The sequence below is a fragment of the Ptychodera flava genome, chromosome 4 (genome assembly GCF_041260155.1).
Source record: "Ptychodera flava strain L36383 chromosome 4, AS_Pfla_20210202, whole genome shotgun sequence".
NCBI lineage: Eukaryota > Metazoa > Hemichordata > Enteropneusta > Ptychoderidae > Ptychodera > Ptychodera flava.
The window spans coordinates 42,588,627-42,610,556 of NC_091931.1; the positions used below are offsets into that span (position 1 = coordinate 42,588,627).

General features: G+C 36.2%; 1 protein-coding gene across 1 annotated transcript; it reads left to right on the forward strand.

The window, feature by feature from the left end:
- Positions 1-1,408: 1,408 nt before the first annotated feature.
- LOC139131860 (N-acetylglucosamine-6-phosphate deacetylase-like) lies at positions 1,409-20,481 on the forward strand. The gene is made up of 9 exons (XM_070698151.1): positions 1,409-1,518; positions 6,255-6,486; positions 7,008-7,147; positions 9,796-9,850; positions 10,338-10,550; positions 10,994-11,082; positions 14,157-14,301; positions 18,063-18,192; positions 18,616-20,481. The coding sequence occupies exons 2-9, from the start codon at positions 6,267-6,269 to the stop codon at positions 18,875-18,877; spliced, it is 1,254 nt and encodes a 417-aa protein (XP_070554252.1). The 5' UTR covers positions 1,409-1,518; positions 6,255-6,266; the 3' UTR covers positions 18,878-20,481.
- Positions 20,482-21,930: the final 1,449 nt, after the last annotated feature.

The following is a 21,930-nucleotide window of genomic DNA, read 5'->3' on the forward strand; positions in this document are numbered from 1 at the left end:
TAGAATATACACAATGATTATGTTGTCACTTTTTTATGACCACCGAATTTTGACTATAATAAACCTTTATCGGTCAGCATTTCAGTCTTTATCACAGCGAAAACGAAATCAATAAAATCCATAGCAACTGCGTGCACGTGATTAAACATCTGAAAAAGTGTAGGTTGCACAATCACCGACATAAAAATCACCAAGGTAACAAAAAATCGTTCTTTGTGGTTTTATTTCAGCAGTATTAACATCGTATCCAACCTGAAACATCGTAGTATGGCTCTGTCGTCTGACATCAACGTTTTTAACGTTCGTCTAGGGACGGGTCTAGAGCCAAACAAACAAATTTCGTTTCCTGTATGCGAAATATCATTTTCATGCGAATACATGTAGTTTCTGTGCAAACATAAAAGACAGCAGCTGTGCCAGGCAAATAACATTTCCGGTTTTATGTTTGCCGTACTTTATTTTAGGGTTTGTCACTTGACGGAATAAAGCTTGTTAGTGTTTCCTTGGTAACAGGTGAAATCTTCGGATAAAAGATTGCAGGATATCTATCAAGAAGACTATCGGTAATTTAACAGATTTAACCTTTCATAGTGGATGGAGGCATAATGCATTAATCTACAGCACTGTACCCCTTTTAGCGTTATAATTTAGTAGTGCTTCCCAATTTTAGTATTAATTTTCTAGATCACATTATGTTATTTCCCTCTTCTCGGATCCCTTTTCCAGGGCTGGGTTTCCATAGAAACATATTATCCAGTGACTCCATTTCGCAATCTCTACCTTGATTTTAGACGCCGATATAAAAGTAACGAGAAATGGCTATTTTGTTCACATTAATTTCAGTTGACAACAAAAGGTGTTTTCAGTTTTTAAAGTTTAATTACCATTTAAAGACTTCGGGCAAAGAGAAAATATTGGAGGGGAAGTAAAATGTGTTCGTGAACTGCCCTCCCACCACGATTCTGAAAAGCTTCCCCTCTCACCAAATGCTTTCCCCTCCCCCAAAACCAAAAGTCGATTGACCCTCTCTCACCACAAAAACTCCCCTCTCCCCATCACAAAAGTTCCCAGTTGTTCTCTCATCATCATGTGATTATGTCCTTCCCAGTAAAAAATGGACTGTCTTTAATTTTCATATTGCATCTTTTTTAATATGTTGGACCAAATATCTCGTCCACAATAAACTTCGACAATAAACACTGGCAGCTGTCGCTAGTGTGAAATTATAACAAAATTGTCCCCGCCACTGACATAAAAACAGATGCCCTCTTCCCTGCCCACTGATAAAATAAAATATCTGCCCTCCCTCCACAGTACCACTTGAGAACTGCACCTTCGAACAGCTTGTTATTGACTGCAGGCTGCCAGGGGGCGGTGCTCGCATAGCGCCGCCAACGGCCGGGGCGTCATGTCGTCAAGGACTGATAAATGGAAACGATCATGTGCTGCATGCGGAGTCCGGCAATCGAGAAGAAACAAGATTTAATATTTTACAACCTTATCTCACCCTAGAATCCGGTAGGTTGTTGATTTAGCGGTAGACGTGGTGTAGGACACTTCTCTGCTCAACTTGTTGAATTTTATTCCGTTTCCCCCAAGGTTCCCCCTTACGTTTCTGTACGCTGAACACTCCAAATGCCTATCTCAGTATGATCTATATCTACGGGTCAACTCCCAGGTCAACATGACGATATGTCTCTCTCACTCTCGAGCTGTTGTCAGCTCGATCCCAATTCGATATTTATAGCTTATTAGTGTATCCACTCTTCCGCAGACTATTTATTATCAACATGTATCGTAGAAATAGTGATTTTCTACAGGGCCTTCAAAATATTGAGGACACGGTTTAACTAGCTGGAGTCATATGTTGTAATGGCCACGTGCATGCCATGTGTTACCGGTCGAACAATGGGGTTTTAGGGAGGCGTACAATTATGAGAGAGTTGTATTACGTGCCCTTTGCGAGGTCGCATTTTGCCAACTTGGACTCAGACTGTACGAAAGTTACGTTTAAAATCCTATTTTTTTAATGCAAATTCTCACTGAGTTGTTTTCAGCATTGAGAAAATTATCCTCAGTTTAATACATAAATGTGTTCTCTATTAAAGAATGACATTTATTCATTGGGTGTTATTGTCATGAAAATTACCCACCCCTTTGTCCCTCGCTCTGACATAGAATCCATTATTAACACACTTATTCAGCCTCTCACACCTGTCGGCCACAGTCCAAGGGGCAGTAAGAAAGATACTTAACAAGGTCCATTTCAACTTTGCCCTCAACACCACTCATTTGATCATGTTTGTTCCTTGAATTGATTGAGAGTCAAAATTGTTATTGTTGTGGTAATATGTGTCTTTTACTATTTTCATATAACATTTTTATCCATTTTCACAGTAGTCACTTTTTTGGTATTCTTAGGTAAAAAAATAATTCAAGTGCATATGTATGACTGGCTCCCATCAGTTTGGCAAAAAACCATGGGGCAGTCAATGGATGCAATTTTCTTCTCAGTCTTGTATGTACAATTGTTTTCAGCACAATTTAATTTCATCTGAAAAAAGTAACTTTTTACGATTATTATTCTTATGATTATTATCATTAAAGTCATTGTTTATATTATCCAAATATTCACAGCCAGGCGTGAACATGAGTGTGTGGACAATGCCATACCCATCGGAAGATGGTCCAATTGCCATATCATATGATGAAAGTGCCAGGCTTTTCCCATGATTCAAAATACATTGAGAAGAAGCCCTAAACTGCAACTTATCCGTTTTTGTAAAAAAAAGTTGTGAAGGTGGAAATGGCTTACCCGTAATTTAACGATCCCTAAGCCAGCAAATATGTGAAAATCAGCCTTGCAAACTTCCCTATGCACAGATTCTGCTATTTTCGAAGCAGTATTGTTTGTGACTTCAAACAGCCATAAGCAAGCACCTTTGTGAATTATTGATTAGCATTGTACATTAAGTCTGTTTTCAGTCCATTACAGACAATGCCCAGGGGCTTACTAAGTTTGGTCACGTCCGTGCTGCATGTCTACTCATGCAGATATCTCAGAAATGCCCGGAGAAATTTTATTCAAACTTGGTAAAAGGATTTCTCCTTATGTCATATATATGCACGTCAATTTCTTTTGCGATCCAAGCCAATATGGCCATGTGATGGCCATTTTTAGCTCCGCTGTCAGCGACGCGGAGCTTATCAAATAGGTTGATTTTCCGTCGTCGTCGTCCGTCAACAATTGCCTTCTCCTCTGAAACCACTAGTCCAATTGCTTTGAAATTTGATATGCAGTTTACTTAGGGTGACTTCAGTCAGATTTGTTCAAATCATGGTGAAATTTGCATATTTGTATTTTAAAGGAAATTTTTGTCATTTTTGGTAAAAAAATCTTTAAAAATCTTCTTCTTCAAAACAACCAGTCAGATAGCTTTAGTATTTGGTACATATGTCCCTAGGGATGATCTATTTCAGATTTGTTCAAATTGTGCAGAAATATGCAAATTTACATTTTTAAGGCAATTTTTGCCATTTTTGGTCAAAAAATGTATTTCTCAAAAAGTACTGGTCTGATAGTTTTGAAATTTGGTATCAGGTTTCTATAGATGAACTAAGTAATATATAGTGAATTTCTGATGAAATCTTTAATTTTGTATTTTTGGGGCAATATTTGCCATTTTTTGTCAAAAAAAGTGTTTTTTCAAAACTACTCATCTAATAGCTTTGAAATTTGGTCTACAGGTTCCTACAGATAAACTGAATGATATTTATTGAAATTATGATGAAATCTGCAATTTGTATTTTTGGGGCAATTTTTGCCAGTTTTGGTCAAAAAATGTGTATTTCCAAAACTACTCATCTGATAGCTTTGCAATTACTTATATACAGGTTCCTTCAGATCACCTCAATGATTTTTATTGAAATTATGATGAAATCTGCAATTTTGTAATTTTGGGGCAATTTTTGCCATTTTTGGTCAAAAAATGTGTTACTCAAAAAGTACTGGTCTGATAGCTTTGAAATTTGGTATAAAGGTTTCTACAGATGAGCTAAGTAATATATATTGAATTTCTGATGAAATCTGTAATTTTGTATTTTGGGGGCAATTTTTGCCATTTTTGGTCAAAAAATGATTTCAAAATGCTATTTTCAAAACTGCTCATATGATAGCTTTGAAATTTGGTCTACAGGTTTCTATAGATGAACTAAATGATATTTATTGAAATTATGATGAAATCTGCAATTTTGAATTTTGGGGAAATTTTTTCCATTTTTGGTCAAAAAATGTGTTTCTCAAAAAGTACTGGTCTAACAGCTTTGAAATTTGGTATACAGGTTTCTATAGATGAACTAAATTTGATCTTTTGAAATTATGATGAAATCTGCAATTTTTGTTTTTGGGGCAAATGTTGCCATTTTTGGTCAGAAAATTTTATTCTCAAAAAACTACTCATCAGATATCTTTGGTTGACATGTTCATAGGGATGATCCGATAAGTATGATGAAATCTTCAATTGTGTATTTTTGCAGCTATTTTAGCCACTTTTCTCTGGCCACTGCATTGAGCTATCAAAGATTTCCACCTTCTTCATCAACATGTGTCAAAAATAGTTATTCTCTACATATTAAACACAGCGGAGCTATGTCGGCCGCTAGGTCGCTTGTATTGAAAAAGAGGGACTATGTAATTGACGTTTCTAGAGCGACTGCACAAAATTTCATGAAACTTTGTAAAGATGTTTGTCACACAGAGATCTGATAGCACAAAATGAGATATGTCAGTATTGCATCAATTAATTGCTAATTTGTATATTTGGTGGATTTTTGTAATTAGTGTGATATATCTAGAAATAATGCAAAAAATTTGATGAAACGTGGAACAGATGTTGATCTTTTGGTGGTGTGATGGTGTGCATTGATATGAAGTAGTATCATGTCAATTAACTGCTCATTTGCATATTTAATGAATGTTTGTAATTAGACATTTGTCAAGAAATTATTAAATTTCATGAAATTTGGTGTGGATGTTTAGCTCACATTGCTTTAACACTTGAATGAAGACACTTATAAATGTCATTCAAATTTATTGCTAATTTGCATATTTAATGAATGAACTTTCCTAATTAGTGACTATGTCCAGAAATACTGCATCAAATTTGATGAAACTTGGTACAGATGTGACGGAAATACTGTGCAAAGACATTAAGCAGTATCATGTCCTATGATTGCTAATTTGCATATTTGATGACCTTTCATCATTAGTGTGATATGTCTAGAATTGCTATATCAAATTTGATAAAACATTGTATATGCTGAGAGCTGGGTACCAGATTTGCATAAATTCAAGGCATGCAAATGATATTATAATGAGGGCAGCCTCTCTTTGAGATGCAGCCTTGAGAGGCATCATGGCAGCTCTGTCGACCGCATTCGGATCACCTGAAATTTCTTGCTCTATAATTCCGTAATCGTTGCTTTTCAAACAAACAAAAAATCATGTATTAGCATTTTGAAGAGTAATGGATCGCCAGGTTCCTTGTTTTTGCAGTTTTACAGCAATAAAGTAAGTGAAACCGACATTTATTTTCCGGTAACTCTGTCGCCTGGCTCATGGCAACGTCGTCAACATTGGAGGGATATGCATCTGTAGATTGATTGGCTAAGAAACAAGGGTTAAAGGCTGTGAACCCAATTCAAACTCTGTATATACATATTGTGATAGATACATTATGATCAAAATGCAGTGAAAATAGGTTTTCATTGGCTATCATTTCCTGTGCCTGTCATCCAAGTACATCAGTTCAGACGTCAAAAACATTGTTGCAAAGTTCCACTGCATGTCGTCTTTGTAATCTGCATAACAATGTCATAGCTAGGTTTGACAGCATTTTGCTCATCCAAAAGTGACAAACCGGACATGGCACGCCAAGTACTGACTGAACTTCATGTCCTCGGCTTTGGTAGTCCATGTGGGCATTTCATGGATTTTGGTAGCCCTAGGGAAAAGTTGGTAGTCTGTGGACACGGGACTACCGCTAATTTCGAGCCATGTAACAGTGTTTCATCCAGGATGCCTTCTGCTAAGTATTTATCTCACTGTACAGATGTGAAATCACATCCTGTTTATTAACATACTGGTGCCGTGTATTCTCTTTCGAGGTCGACATTGAAATATGTTACATGATTCTTAACCAGTAGTGTATGGCCTAATGAAAGATTAAACTATGCATCCTGATTTCTCATTTCAGATTCATGATAGAATGCCCAGCAATGAAACCAATTCCAGGTCTCAGATTCTTCAATTTGTGAACTGTAGAATCCTGTACAAGCATGAGATAATCAAGGAAGACCTCTGGGTTAGAGACGGGAAAATCCTCAATCCCAGGAAGCTTTTCTGGGAAGAGAAAGGTTATGCTGATGTGAAGATTGACTGCCATGGACGGATCATTGCTCCGGGATTTATTGATGTGCAGATAAATGGTGAGAATGTGGGATTTGAAGGTTGTTCAAAGTAGAAAATTGTCATGAAAAGGTGGGTAAGGGAGTGGGAGAGCTGGTGGATAGGCCTTCCTAGATGACAAAATTTTGCTGGGAAAATACTCAGCCTGACTATGTTGGTATCCATGCAGTCATATTTCCTTGCACCTGGCCAAAAAAAACCATATTTTTGATATTAGCATTGAATTTTACATGTACAGCAATGTAGCGAATAAACAGGAGAAAAATAGTATAAGAAACAGACTTGTTGAGTGTGTTATATTTTTTCAGGTAAACTTGTCTTTCAGGAAATGTTCATCAGATTTGCATGCACCTACGTACAGGTCTGTTCTTTTCTATACATAATCACATTTCATTCATAGTACCAGATTCAAAATTCAGGAAATTGCCTTCCTACAAAGCTGCTGGACAGTTGCACTGTAGTTTTGAAGATGGAGGGTGATTCTATGACCAATGCCAATGGTAAATAAGTATAAAGGTTGGTCTGCTTTATTCATATACAGGTGGTCTAGGTGTAGATTTCTCCTCAGATCCAGAAAATCTTGAAGAAGGACTAAAGAAAGTTGCTAAAGGCATCTTGAAATATGGAGTCACTTCATTTTGTCCAACCATCATTTCATCCTCATCGGAAATGTACAAAAAGGTAAACATCGTTTCCTACAGCGGTTCATTGATGTTATGACATTTTGTTCTAAGCTTATTAGATAGGAAGAAAGGAACCCTCAGTTCACATGATTAGACCAAAACAAAGAATAAAAAGCTCCTAATGGTGATTGGGAAAAGTATTTCACTTTGCACACAGCATGACAACATTGTTTTAAAGGATAGTGATGATGAAGATGATCAGTGAACTTTTGTTTTCACATTTTAACCATTCTCATTGGGCCATCATATCTTTAAGTTTTCTTTCGGGAATTTATAAATACAAAGCATTGCAGTTAAATTTAACTCGTGAATAGCAATATTTTGGTGTGCAGTATCAACAGCATTCTATATACTGCATTGTTTTCATTACAAGCATTTTAGTTTGTGGGTGGATTAAAGTAAAACATGACAATTATTGACCAGAACCAGGCTCCAGAAACAATAAATCCTTACTGAGTTGTTGACAACATTGCTCTCAGTGAGGTCGACGTACACCTTCAGCCATATCATATAGAGTATATCATTAATTGCCAGAAGTATGACTGTATTTTTTGAACAACTACTTATGATTAGGTACAATAAACGCCATCTGTTTTAGAACTTTTGTTGAAGGTTGAGAATGTGTAATAGGGACATAATTGCTTTTTGGATGAATTATATTCAGCAGAATCAAAGTGATGCTTTCACCACTACACTTTGAAATTTATTAATAAAGAAATGACTAGTAATGTTAGTTTCTAAGATATTAAACTAGCAAAACTTACAACAATTTAAAAAATGCGTAAAATTACCAAAGACAGAGCAGTATATGGAATTATCAAACTCAGAACGTAATTAGTTTCGCTACCCTTCAATCATTAGTTATGCTTGATAATGCAAAAATTTAACTATAAACAAACTTGACTATGGGATCACTATTACTTATGATAATCTTCTCTTTGCCTGAACTGAATATTAAGTTTATTCAGGTTGACATGATGTCAACTTAACTGCCATATTTTTAGATTAAAAGTTAAAAGATTCTATTCAAGTTTTCTGTTTGAAATAGTAGATGGGAGACCACTCTAGGTCTGTTTTGATTGTCCAGATGTAGCAGCCATATTTTGGGGGGTGGACACATGCTTTGAGATAAGATAACCCAGGGTTACCTAGGTCAAGGCTAGGTCACCACATGCCTTTGTTTAAGTAGCTCAAGTCAGTAATCAGACAGGTTTCCCCTACTTTTGAATCATTGGTCAAATTTGCATGTTGAAGCATGATTACTGTACATCAGATAAATGACCTTGAGATGACCTTAAAACACGCAGTCTTTAGTCTCTTTCCTCTTCTTATGACTTTGTTGGTGAAAGTTTACTTTGAAAAAACTGATTTTTACTCTCAAAATGTGTAGTAATGGCTAAAATTTTCATTCTGCAAAATTAGATAAGCATTCATAGAGGGTATTGTCTAAGCTTCAATTCACTGAAGTATGATGGAAGAGATAATGTCTTGACAGATGCATGGGGACTTGTGACTTTTTGTGGGTGTGTTTAAATTGTTTCGATACATAGTCATGTTTTCCATTGGTATTTGATTTACTGACTAAATTGATTAAAATGTACCATATAAATGGTGCACTCTTTCAGTTTGCTATGTTCACCTTGTATTAGCTATTTTACATTGCTACTTGCTATCCAAACATTTTCGCCACGCCCCCATGGTATTCGTATTTTGCAATGTGGTGAGCATTATGATGAACATCAAATACTTACTGCAGGTAGAATTGAAGGAAATTATTCTGCTTTTATTAGATTTAACAATATACCTTTCCTGATAGTCTCATGACAGCAGTTTGTAATTAAAGCTCCAAGCAGCTTCACGGTGGCCAAGCACTTGCATTCATTGGCTATAGGTACCAGAGTGACAATTCTTATTTTCGATTGTCTATAAAGCTAACAAAGTTAAAGTTTTTCTAGCCCTCACAAATGGTAAATCAGAAAAGAATTTGTAAAAATGTGAAAGCCAAAATATATGTCCCCAAGGCGCATTCTACCCAAAGCCTTATTATATATGAATAATTACAATTCACACTTGAAAATTATCATGCCATAGATATATCTTATCTACCATGTCTCTCAGCCAACAAGAGGGCATAATGTCCCACATTCATGTTTTTAGTGCATAGACTGTCCCCAACGTAGTTTTCAAGGAGATACAAAGCATACAGGACTTTTATGATTAAAGCATATATAAAGCAATTTTGTTTCTGCCACTAACATGAAAATGCCCTTTATCATCAAAAAAAGTTGCAAATGATTATAACTTTTTGAGTGAGAATGATAATTTCAAATGGTGAAATGTAGAGCTTGTGATAATCTTTTGAGACTTCAAAATGTTATTGGTATTAACCTCTACACCCCCAATTCCCTGTAAGTAGCTCCACAGTCACCATTGATAACAATGCATTTAGGCCAAACCATGGTGGTGAAAGGGTGAAGCCAACACACAAAACCCTTGAGGGATTTTATTCCATCTTCCTTGTGGAACAACTCATGTATATTGGAGTACTAACTCTCTAAAATGGAGTTTGCCTTCTCTAGGATAGAGTCAAAGATAATGTGTGGTTACTACCATCCTGAGTTTCTTTCCCACCTTCCTTGTCTGCAGATTTTGCCAAAAATTAAGAGGACCAAGGGAGGTTCTGAAGGTGCTGGAATTCTAGGTAAGGAGAACTGTCAATAATGATAAAAATGAATAATGTGCAGATTCTGTCACCTCTAACAGATCTCTCAGTAACAGCTTACTGTGGAAATCATGGTTTATGAAAATCCTGTTTTTATGGGTGATATTGGCAACTTTTATTTCAATCATAAATTTGATTAAATTGAAATTGTTTTTGATAGGGAAGTTTTCAGTATGATAACAACAATATCAAAACATTCAGTATTAAAAGTTAAAAATATGAATTAAATAATTAATCTACCTTAAACCTAGGATATGATGTTGACTGTAGTGTTGAAAATGAAGTGTTAAAAATATATATCATGCACCGTGGTCTTAACCACTTATTAATTATTGAAATACACATTTCAAAATGTACTTGATTTTAGTTACAATATATCTCACCTTTTCCTCTATTGAAAATTGTATTAAATTGATGTGCATATTTCAATTATCGAAGGTATGATGTTTGTGTTTACCGTTTGCAGGAGTACATCTTGAGGGGCCATTTATCAGTAAAAATAAGAAAGGCGCACATCCAGTTGAGAATGTGATCGATGAATTTCCAGAAGGTATCAAAGATCTTCAGAATGTGTATGGTGAATTGTCAGATGTGTCTATCTGTACAATTGCTCCAGAATTAGAAAATACCGCTGAAGTTGTCAGAGAGCTGAGAAATCTTAAAATAAAAATATCAGTGGGTAAGTTTAGAATTTTGTTACATCATATTTTCCAAGGATTGGTTTCTGTTTTCTGTACAGCATTTCAAATTGATGGGCAAGCGGGATGAAATTTGGTTGATATCAGCTCAGAACAAAAATGATGTAGCATCTTGAAGTTTACTTCAGATGCACCATGGGAGCATTTTCAGTTCTTATCTGGTTATGAATTGTTGTAAAATGGCAGTGCATATGCATATATCTTATTGCAATATTGCATACAGCAACAGGGAAAGACCATTGACGCTCTTGCATGAAAAACACATTTTATGGTGATAAGGACACAATTTAGTATGAAGTAGTTCAGGGAGTTTAGCCATATTTGGGAGTAAAATTACATGTTTTGTTGTAATTATTGTATAGATTATCATAAAGAGGAATATGTCTTATGTTTCCTGTTTTGAATTTATTCTTCTTGATTTTAGGACATTCTATGGCAAATCTAACCCAAGCAGAAGAAGCCGTTCAAAATGGTGCTACGTTTATCACACATCTCTTCAATGCTATGCTTCCAGTAAGTGAATTCAGTACAATCTCAATGGGATTAGAAATCACAACGTACGACACCAAGTCACCTTGCGAAGTCATCACAGTCAAAACCACACAGCTAAATCCTCACACTTAAGAAAGAGTGGTTCAGTAACTGAGCTAAGTTGCTACAATTTTCTGACCATGACCCTAATTCACACGCTTTGGAATTCATGAAACTCTTCCACACACAAAAGTTTTGTTATGTAATGTCAAGGAAACACTAAATCAAAACAATAAATACATAGCTTCACTGGGCTTCAGACAGCCTCAGGGACAATTCTGTCCACTAGCAAATCTATTCACCCAGGCTAGAAAATTTATTAAATTCTCAATAGGATTCAAGCTTGCAATGAGAGGCACCAAGTCACCTAGCGAAGACATCACAGTCAAAACTACTCAGCTAATAATATAATAATGGGTTCTTATATAGTGCACATATCCACAAGTACATGTGATCAAGGTGCTTTACAAATATTATTACCCCTGGTCACTGGACCTAATATGATACCACTCAACTCCCTGGGGAGCAAGTGACAGCTCACATGTGCAGCCAATAAGCGAAGCAGAGCTAAACACACACATTACAACCACTGTCCTACCAGGTACCCATCACTCCTTGGTGGGGAGAAGCAATGAGGAATAAAGTGCCTTGCTCAAGGACACAACACCATGGCCATGCCGGGGCTCGAACTCACCATCCTGTGATCTTGCGTCCACTGTTATAGCGACTGACCTATGATGCCTCCTTACACCTAAATCCCCACCCTTAGGAACATGAAATATGATGCAACAGTAATGGCACTCCTGCTAACATGACACAGGAATAAATAAGCTTATCGTCAATTTGTGATGGTCAAATCACCCATACTGAGACTGTACCCTCTGATCAATGAGGTTCAAGTCTGTTTTGATTTTTACTTCTTGAACTTTTTATGGCAATATTGTTTTGAATTCAGTTTTATTTTTTGACCTATTCAGTGGACAATTAGGTTACCCTGCCACCAAGTATCTTTGAAGAGAAATTTTGTTTTCCATGATCAGTTAAGAGTTCCATACAATTTGCATTATTCATAGTAATTATGACAGGTGTGTATTGTACAGCTGCTTGACACATGTCCTTGTCGAGTTTATGCTCCTACCATGGATGGCATCACCAAACAGTGATACGTTGTGTTTTCTTTACTTCTCTCCTTGAAAAGCAAATGAAGTACACTAATAATGAATGAGCATGTAGACCACAAAGGTAAAGTACCATTGAGATTGACTATGAAAGGTTATTACCTATTCCTGTGATATGATCAGGTGATATTAGGTAATATACAATTTATCATATCCTTTCCCAGAATGTTAAAAATGAGAGGAAAAATTGAATATTCTGGGACTTTACTTTTAATCTGAATATGGAAATACCGGTATTTGTGTGAACAGGCTTCATTCATAAACATTTCAGGCTCGACGTTTCCATAGAAGTCAACACCACATGCATCAATTCCTCTGTATTACAATGAACATCATGAGTAAAGATAATTGGACTCACAAATAGTATTTACTGCACAAATTGTTATTACAATAGTTATCAATCCAAACTTTGTGCGTCAAGAGTATCCCAATTTCGCCTAGATGCTGTAGTAAGTGGAGAGAAACAGCCATTTTGTTTCATGTTACACTTAGAGATGTCACTATCATTACTCACAGAGGTAGACTCTGCCATGCGACCCTCTGAAATGTTTTTCTTGTTCAAAAACTCACAAGGACTTCAAAGGAACTACCATAGGATAACACTATGAAATTCAACATACTATTACTGTATTCAACTACTCAAAATACCCTTGTTCCTGAAAGTCCTTCAAATTTTTATATCGGTATCATTGCATTGTAAACGGAGAGGGGCAGCCATTTTGTTTGGGTGCTTTGTTTACTTTCATGTTGCAAATGTAGTTTGGGAACACTGCAAAACTTTGAAGTTCAACATTCATATCTTGATGTTTACCATGAAAAATAATAGCTGATGTTTCACAGTAAACATTACCAGGATGGTCAAGATATGGGTATGGGTATACCAACATGTTGCTTATTAGTGATAAGTTAAATAGATGTCAAATCTGTCTTGGTGGTCACCGTTACAGAGTAGTCACCTCTTTATAATGGTCACTTTTTCTTGGTCCCTTGACAGACCACGATACACAGTTTTGACTGTATTTTGTGTACCATTTCACAGTCCATTCATTTCATTCATTCATTCATTGAAAGCCTTAAATTTAGTCTCGTACCCAGGGGTGGGGGTGGGGATTGCAAGTCAATAAATTAGTGGTTTGTAATCGTAAACATTGTGTAGCTGAGATATCTTGGAAGTTCTACAGACAAGAATGATGATTTGACTCAAGTCAATATTACTTGCTGTCAAAAGATATTTGTTGGTTTTTAGCTTTGCTGTCAGTGACAAGAGCTTATAGGTGATTGACCATCATTGTCTGTCATTTGTTATCTGGCGTCAATCAATTTTTAGCATTCAAAGCTTCTTGAAAATTGCGAGTCCAATTGCTTTTATATTTTGAGAGCATGTCCCAAGGGATGACTTAATCAGATATGTCCAAACTCTGATGAAATATGTAACCTTGTATTTTTAAGGTCTTTTTTTGTGAAAAATCTTCCAAACTGGTGGTCAGACAACTTTGATATATGGTAAACATATTTCTAGGAATGACCTATTGAGATTTGTTCAAATTATGATGAAATATGCAATATTGTATTTTTGAGGATTTTTTGCTTTTCTGGGTCAATTTTTTCTAAAATCTTCCTAAAATTTGGTTTGTAAGTTTTGCTCAAGTGGTATCGAAATTTACATATGCAAATCTTCATATTTCTCAGAAAAAAAAGTGGAGCTTTACCATTGGCCGCTAGGTCACTCTTCTTATAATGCTTCTACTAGAACTATCAGAAGAAAGTGCTCAGAGTAGATTGTGCTTTCAGGAATAATGACCATACCTTTACGAAAAATGGTTGCTGTAATATTTTAATGAAGAACTATGTAGCTTATTTGTCTTTTCCTCAACTCAGTTTCACCACAGAGATCCAGGAATTGTCGGTCTGCTAACCAGTGATCAAATACCTGAAAAAACCACAGTGTACTATGGAATGATATCCGATGGGATTCATACAAATCCAGCTGCGTTGAGAATTGCACACAGGGCACATCCTAAAGGTATACTTTATTCTGGTTCAAGATCAATATTTTCATGCAAAGTAAATTAAGCTGAATCCATAGGGTGGTGATTAATATTCATATTTTAGAAGCGCGTTTGAAAAAGGTTAAGCTTATTTGGCTGTCCTGGGTGCTTCATCAAACATCTACACCACATGTCCATGCAATCATCATGGCCTGGTATATGTCTCCATATGTGCCTAATTTGTATGTTTGTTGTGGCATATACAGAAAGCTTTGTTTGCTGCTTATTAAACGAAACAGTACTTGGTTGTTTATTATAAAACCATATAAACAAATCATTCAGGTTATGGATTCTCCCAAAATGTTAGATATTTATTTTTAGCTACTATAGACTGTAGAAGCTATGGGATGGGTATCTGTCCGACGTCCGTCATCAGTCTGTATGTATGTATGTCCGTTTGTGAGGATGTCCGTCCACTCAAATATTTTGAGAACCGCAGTACTTACAGACTTGATATTTGTTTAAAAAATCTTCTTCTTCATAACCGCTGGTCAGGCAGCTTCGCTTTTATATTTGGGACATAGGTCCCTAGGGATGACCTATTTCAGATTTGTTCAAATTGTGCAGAAATATACCAATTTATGTTAAAGGCAATTTTTGTCATTTTTGGTCAAAATTTTTGTCATCAAAATCGCTTATCTTATAGCTTTGATATTTGGTATACAGGTTTACAGGGATGATCAAAATATGATATATTCAAATAAATGATGAAATGTACAATTTTGTATTTTAGGGACAATTTTTGCCATTTTTGGTCAAAAAATTTGTTTCTCAAAAACTACTCATCTGATAGCTTTGTTACCGTATCGGTATTTGGTGTGCAGGTTTCTAGGGGTTATCTTAGTGCGATATATTGAAATTGTGATGGAGTCAATTTTTTTATTTAGGGACAATTTTTGCCATTTTTGGTCAAAAACTACTCATGTGATAGCTTTGATATTTCGCGTAGAGGGTCTTAGGGATTACATCAATGTGATATATTGAAATTATGGTGAAATCTTCAATTTTGTATTTTTCCAGCTATTTTTGCCAGTTTTGGTCAAGCCAGCCTGAAATGAACCATCAAAGATTTCCACCTTCTTAGTCAACACATGTCACAAATAGTTGTTCTCTACATAACACAGCGGAGCTCCATCAGCCGTTTAGTAGAAACCGGTTGTCTAGTAGGTCTTCAACATTTCAAGATTTTCTATGCTTCTATATCTGTGTATATAGGGGGTCTGTAAGTTTAAGTATGAGCCATACTCAAACAATTTTTCTGCCATAAGAATACACTGTATTGCCAAAGGACCTTCGCTCTATACTCACTGTATCTGGTATTATGCAATTTACGTCCTCTATACCATCCATGTCTATATTACCTTCAGGGACATTGGCCGTATGTTTTCATTATTCAGCAGCACATTATGAATATGCACCATCACTTTGTTGTCAATCCATGCCTTAATTTAGCAGTAACATTTTAGTGTAATTTCTCTAAATAAAGTACTGATCTAACAGAAATGCATGCTACCAATCTGGGAGAGTGCATGTTGGTATATTATACTCTCATTGACCATCAGATCTTCAGGGGCTATGACTGATATTATACTATCATTGACCATCAGATCTTCAGGGGCTATGAGTGATGAATGATAATCAGAATATGAATGTGAATTTTTTTTTGCATTCCCAGAGCCAACTTCATTTTGCAATTAACAGAGCTTGCATGTTGTTTTTTGAATTCCCCACATTTATCAGATGATTATCACAAAGGACCATCACTCCTAAGATTTTATGGTCACTATTGCTAAGTGAATTAATGCACATGAAAATTCAATTTATAAGAAATTTATTCAATAAGGTTTACAATATGGTTTTTCTCCTTTTTCTTTTTAACGACCTCTTTTCAGTTCTAGAAACAGGAGATTAAGGTACTATGTATGCACCTATTAAAGGGGAAGTTCACCAAGGCTAATTTTTATATATGTGCTTTGGGGTTGCTTATTTCAGAAAATCCATTTTCGCCATTTGTAACTTGCACGATTTTTTAACAAAACAGATAAAATTACTGAAGTTGCAGTTTAGGGCTTCATCAACTCAATATATTTTGAATCATTCGAAAAAGCACCAAGCTTGGTGCTTTTGTCACTCGATATTGCAGGGACCATCTTCTGATGGGTATGGCATTGTTCACTCACTCACGCTGTGTGTATTTACATAGCATAAACGATAGTTATACAAATACACACAGCCTTGTGTGAACGTAAATGACAATGCCATACCCATCTGAAGATGGTCGCTGCCATATCATGTGAAGAAAGCATCAGGCTTGGCACTTTTTCCCATGATTCAAAATACATTGAGTTGATGAAGCCCTAAACTTCAACTTCTGCCACTATTTTTTTCCATTTTTGCTAAAAGTCGTGCAAGTTATAAATGGCAAGAATGGCTTTTCCGGAATACATGACCCAAAAGCTAACACTTATGTAAAAATCAGCCTTGGTGAACTTCCCCTTTAACTGAAAGACTTATTTGCTCAAACTTTCCCTATCAAAACTTTCAACCATTCTCCAAAACTCAGGGTTCACCATGCAAATAGTAGTACTCGAAAAACAAATTACCTAATATTTACCAATACTTCAAATTCAGTGTGGCTGCCATCCCTGTGTTAACTCTATGGGATAGAATAATATTTTTGATTTTCAAAAAACTAGCTGTAAACTTTTCTTACTCCAAGACCTCTAAAATGAGCCCATACAAGTGGTAAATCAGAAAAGAATTGTAAAAGTTTGATAGTCTGAATATCTGTCCCCAAGGTGCATTCTAACTTTAGTAAAGAAGTGATACATTCCCCACTGCAATGTTTCTTGAAAACCAAAATTCAGGTACATCTCTACATGTTCATAATGTGTTCTCTACATGCACATGGCAGTGTTTACACCTATTATAACTTACAACTGAAATTTCTGAATACCAGAAGGCGTCACCTCAAAAATTCACATGCCAATAAGTAAAAGAGGCATACGACCATGTTCAGTTCATCATGAACTATTGTTACAACTCTCTTCTTGCCTGTGGCAAAGTTCAACATGAACAAAAGGTAACATGGTGAAAGACACAAACCTTACCTCAGATATTTAACCTTAATTGTTCTATTTCTGTTATTGACAATGAAGAGACAACATTTATTGACAAAATCACTCTTTTCTCTTTTGTTATGTCTTCTCAAGCTCAACCCGAAACTTGAACGATGTTGATGATGCATGGTATGCATGTCAAATCAAAACATAGATTCTGTAGTTTGTGAGAGCATGTATTTGCTTGTAAGCATGTGCTGGCTCTTAAGCATGCATTTCTTGTACCATAGCAGCATGGCAGCATGGGCCAAACATCCAGGCAGTTAGTTCTGTCCCAGCTGGCTATAAAATGAAACCAGGGCAGGCCACTATAAAAGTTTACCTGCCCTGCCATGAATTTACTCGACGCTTGAAGGCATGCAGTAATTTCTTTCACTAATGGTAAAATGTGAGAAATTATACCATCATTTTACTTGTGTGTTTGGACTAAGGGGTTTTGAAGGTATATGCCATTGGTGCGTTAGAGTAGGTTTCTACACAGTCCCTCTATAGAGGGACTGTGGTTTCAATTTTCTGACCATTACATATGATCTCTTAAACAGTACATGATTTATGAAAAGTAGGCTTCAAAATGGGTAAGTTAAATATCTTTCTTCATCACATTCCATTTCATCAAGGTCTTGTCTTAGTTACGGATGCCATAGAAGCCATGGGCTTAAAAGAAGGGCGCCACCAACTTGGAACGCAGCACATTGAAATCCATGGCAACAAAGCTGTTGTGGCTGGCACTGATACCCTCTGCGGAAGGTAAGGGTATACCTTGGCACACTTTACTCAATTGCATATCTGCTGGCACAAATTGTAAATACCTGATACACAGGACATTTTGTAACAATGGAAGTTTTGGTCTTATCTTTTCATCTTTACATAATATAATCAATTGGCTTCTACCTTTCTGCTGACTGTATTTTGTACGTAATGAAATAAAACTTAGGTAAATAAAAATGCATTGAAATTTTAATGTTTAAATGGCATTGGAGGAACAGATGGTTCGATTTATAATGCTGAATAGACATGAATGCTGATAAATGTTCAATTTTGCAAACTTTCAAGTTTTCCTCCTAAACAAGACAGATTGTAAAGAGTCTCGTTGCCATTAACTGCATCAGTGGTATTGTACATTATAAATCTGTCTGACCAAATTAATCTGTTGTTCTGTTTATTTCCCAGTATTGCTACACTGGACATGTGTATTCGTCATTTCAAGAAAGCATCAGGATGCACCACTGTAGAGGCACTGGAAGCTGCCACACTACACCCGGCATTGATGCTTGAAATATCTGATCAAAAGGGGACACTGGACTATGATACAGATGCTGATTTTGTTTTACTTGATGATGATCTTCAAGTTCACAGTACGTACATTGGCGGGCAGTTAGTATGGACGCGAAGTGGTGATCTGAAACGGGCTTCTAGTCATTCACAACAATAAACAAAGTTAATGGTAGAATGGTGACTGTCCTGTGGTATCAGTCAACTGTATGGCATGCATGATTTCTTTTCATAAACCACTGCACCTAATTTCTTTGATATTTGGTTTGAGTGTTTCTAGGGAATGATTTGGTTCAGATTTGTCCTTATGAGCAAAATGTAATTGGCATATGACTAATATAGAGAAGCTCTGCTAAGTTTTGTAGCCCTCTCATTCAGAAACGTCGGTAATTCAGGGTTTTGTTTTTTCTATCAAAGTGAATTATGAATAACAATACAGTATCCACATAAAATCTCTATCATGGATAAGTAATTGTGAACAGTAATATCAAATGTTTTACTTTCCTGTGTACTTACCGGTGTAAATACAAACCTTGCTTTGATAACTGGTGTGACTCTCATCTTGCTGCTAGTGAAACTTTGAAGATAGTTGTCATTATGCAATAATTCAATTCAACTAAGCGACAATGCAACTATATATATTACACCAGTTCTCAATTATGGCAGGGCAGAACAATGATATATATGTTCAATAACAATATTGCCATTAGCCAATCACCATGCACCTTTGGATAGTCACTACAACAAGGCAGTATTGTGTTGAACAAGTTACCCTGCCAGCATTACCTATGCAATTCTCCTACTAAAGTGAATATATAATATAATTCAGTATTCAGGTTGCTGTCACATGACTATGTGTAACTATGTGTTATGTTTTCAGAATTGCATGTGGCATGCCGTAATTACAAATCTTTACATAAATGTGATGTCACATTTTGACATGTGCTCTTTATGCAGAGTCCTTGTGTGTGCAGGAAATGTTTATCACATATTTATTCAATACTGAAATTCAAACAAAGATGGATGTTTTTTTGTGTGTAGTCAGCACAGATGAGGATTAATGGACATAAATCTGTGAATATGAAATAAGATAAATTTCTAGGGAGCCTCTAGCTTTGCACTCAACATGTTACCCAAACCACAATGACTCCCCAGGTCACTGGTGATTTACACGAGCCACTTTCTTTGTCCATTGATCTTCACTCTTGTTGTGTTGTGTTGTGTTGTGTTGTTACAGATTCTGACTTTTGTAGGATGGTCAATTGATAAATAGGAACAGAATCGATGACTTTATTGATACCGTACTTAGTTTACTCTGTCTGTACTATAGAGTCCCGTAAGTGGTGTAGAGTATATTTTTGTGGAGCTACTGTAGTTTCTTGTTCAGCATTAACAGGAAAGCATGCTATTTGTACAGGATATATAGCTGTATAATGAACTAAGGTCAACAACGATTTGTTTTTCATTTTAATGAAACAGTACGACTGAGGAGTAAATTTGATCACCAGTTTTCACTCAGCCTGAAACTTTTCTCTCATTCTACACTATTCATCAATTTATCCAATAAAGCCAGTTCACTCAACTCTTACTTTGATTGTGCTATTGAGTGGCAGATTTGCAGATAACAGCATTTTAGAGTGTATTATTCTTTGAGTGGTTGGTGCTGACTTTGTGATCAACATGGGCATTAAACAGTCAATTAATTTGTGATGGAAGATACTGGTGTATTGCAATACTATTCTATACAGGGTTTACCAGTGTGGAATGTTTTTAAGAAATTTCAACTGTTTGCTAGCATGTCTTTCAATGTAAAGGATGTGAAACTGTTATTTGTAGAAGTTTGTTTCCAGTTCTGCCAACTCAAAACTGGGTGGTATGTAGTTTTGGGTTGGCAGAACTGAAATATGACAGGTAGATAAGAGACTGCCCTTTTATTTCTTTTTATTGGAAATAAAAAGGTTTAAATAATCAGATTGATTGTAAGCTGTGGTCTGTTCAACAAAGACATCAGGTGCATAAATTGTTTTTTCTTGGCTGCACGACCACAGACATAGAGAAGAAGTCAGATTACTGATAGGTCTTGAAAGTTTACAGTTGTCTTGCAATTTGCAATTATCTAGATTGCAACACCCTTGAAAATCTGTACTTTATATTGTCCCCTAACTCCAGTGTAAGGTTAAATGGACCGTTTTGGTATCCAAGGTAAATGAATGATTATCAATTTTCTAATCCACCAATATTCATTAGCGCAAGCCAATGATATCAAGGTTCACGTTCTTTGTAAAGAAAGGTTTAGCATATGCACTTCCAAGACATTTGTTGTATCGTGTGATAGGGTTTTTTAATTTTCTTCATGTCAAAGTGGTAGTGGTGGTGGTGTGGTGGGGGTGGGGGGGGGGTCTCTTTAGCCCGCGACATGGTGATCCTCTGCGATATATCCTAGTACCGCTCTTTAAAATGAAGATAGTATTCGTTTATACACAAATAAATTGACACTTCCTCACAGTAACGGTATGTCAGATATTATTTACCAAAGTTTGGGCTGTAACAGAGCGGGATGTCCTGACGATGTAGACCAAGAAGTTCAAAATAACAATGGGATGACTCCTGGCGACTCGCGCGACTGCGACAATATTTGACATCAATGAAACGAGCAGTGTCAGTGTCCAGCTCTCCCTGCATCGGGCAACACACTCAGAATCTGCACAACTGTTCATCACAGTTGCAGTCATCGCAAGTCTGGATTATTTTAAAACTGCGAACTTGTTTTCTGGTACAATTAGCGCCCAAATTATCCATCAAAAATAGATCCTGTAACTTCACTGTGCCAGCACTGAATGTCGCGACGGTATTAGTGAGACAAATCTATTTTTAGTATGCCAAAAATGCCAGGACTATTGTTCTTATGTAAATTTACGAAAAAAATTGTAACTTTTTTCTTTTGATTTGAACTCTTGACCCATTTTCTGTGTGAGTGCAGCAGGTATTTTTTGACAAGTATCGTTCGTGTTGCATGCGAATAAAATGCAATGTCGATATGGACGTAATGCGTATTTATCGTAGGATACTGTGTGCCTGTACGGAATCCCAACTTATAAAAATGCTCGGTCTCGGGCGCAGAATTTCCGACGTTCGATCTCTCAGACGTCCGTTTTCTGCATTTGGGGCTTAGAATGATGAAAATACCCAAGTAAGACAACAAAGACACGCAAG

Coding starts and splice junctions, on each gene's coding strand:
- LOC139131860 (XM_070698151.1), top strand. CDS start 6,267: ATGCCCAGCAATGAAACCAATTCCAGGTCTCAGATTCTTCAATTTGTG. Junction 6,487..7,007: donor TATTGATGTGCAGATAAATG/GTGAGAATGTGG, acceptor ATTCATATACAG/GTGGTCTAGGTGTAGATTTC. Junction 7,148..9,795: donor CATCGGAAATGTACAAAAAG/GTAAACATCGTT, acceptor CCTTGTCTGCAG/ATTTTGCCAAAAATTAAGAG.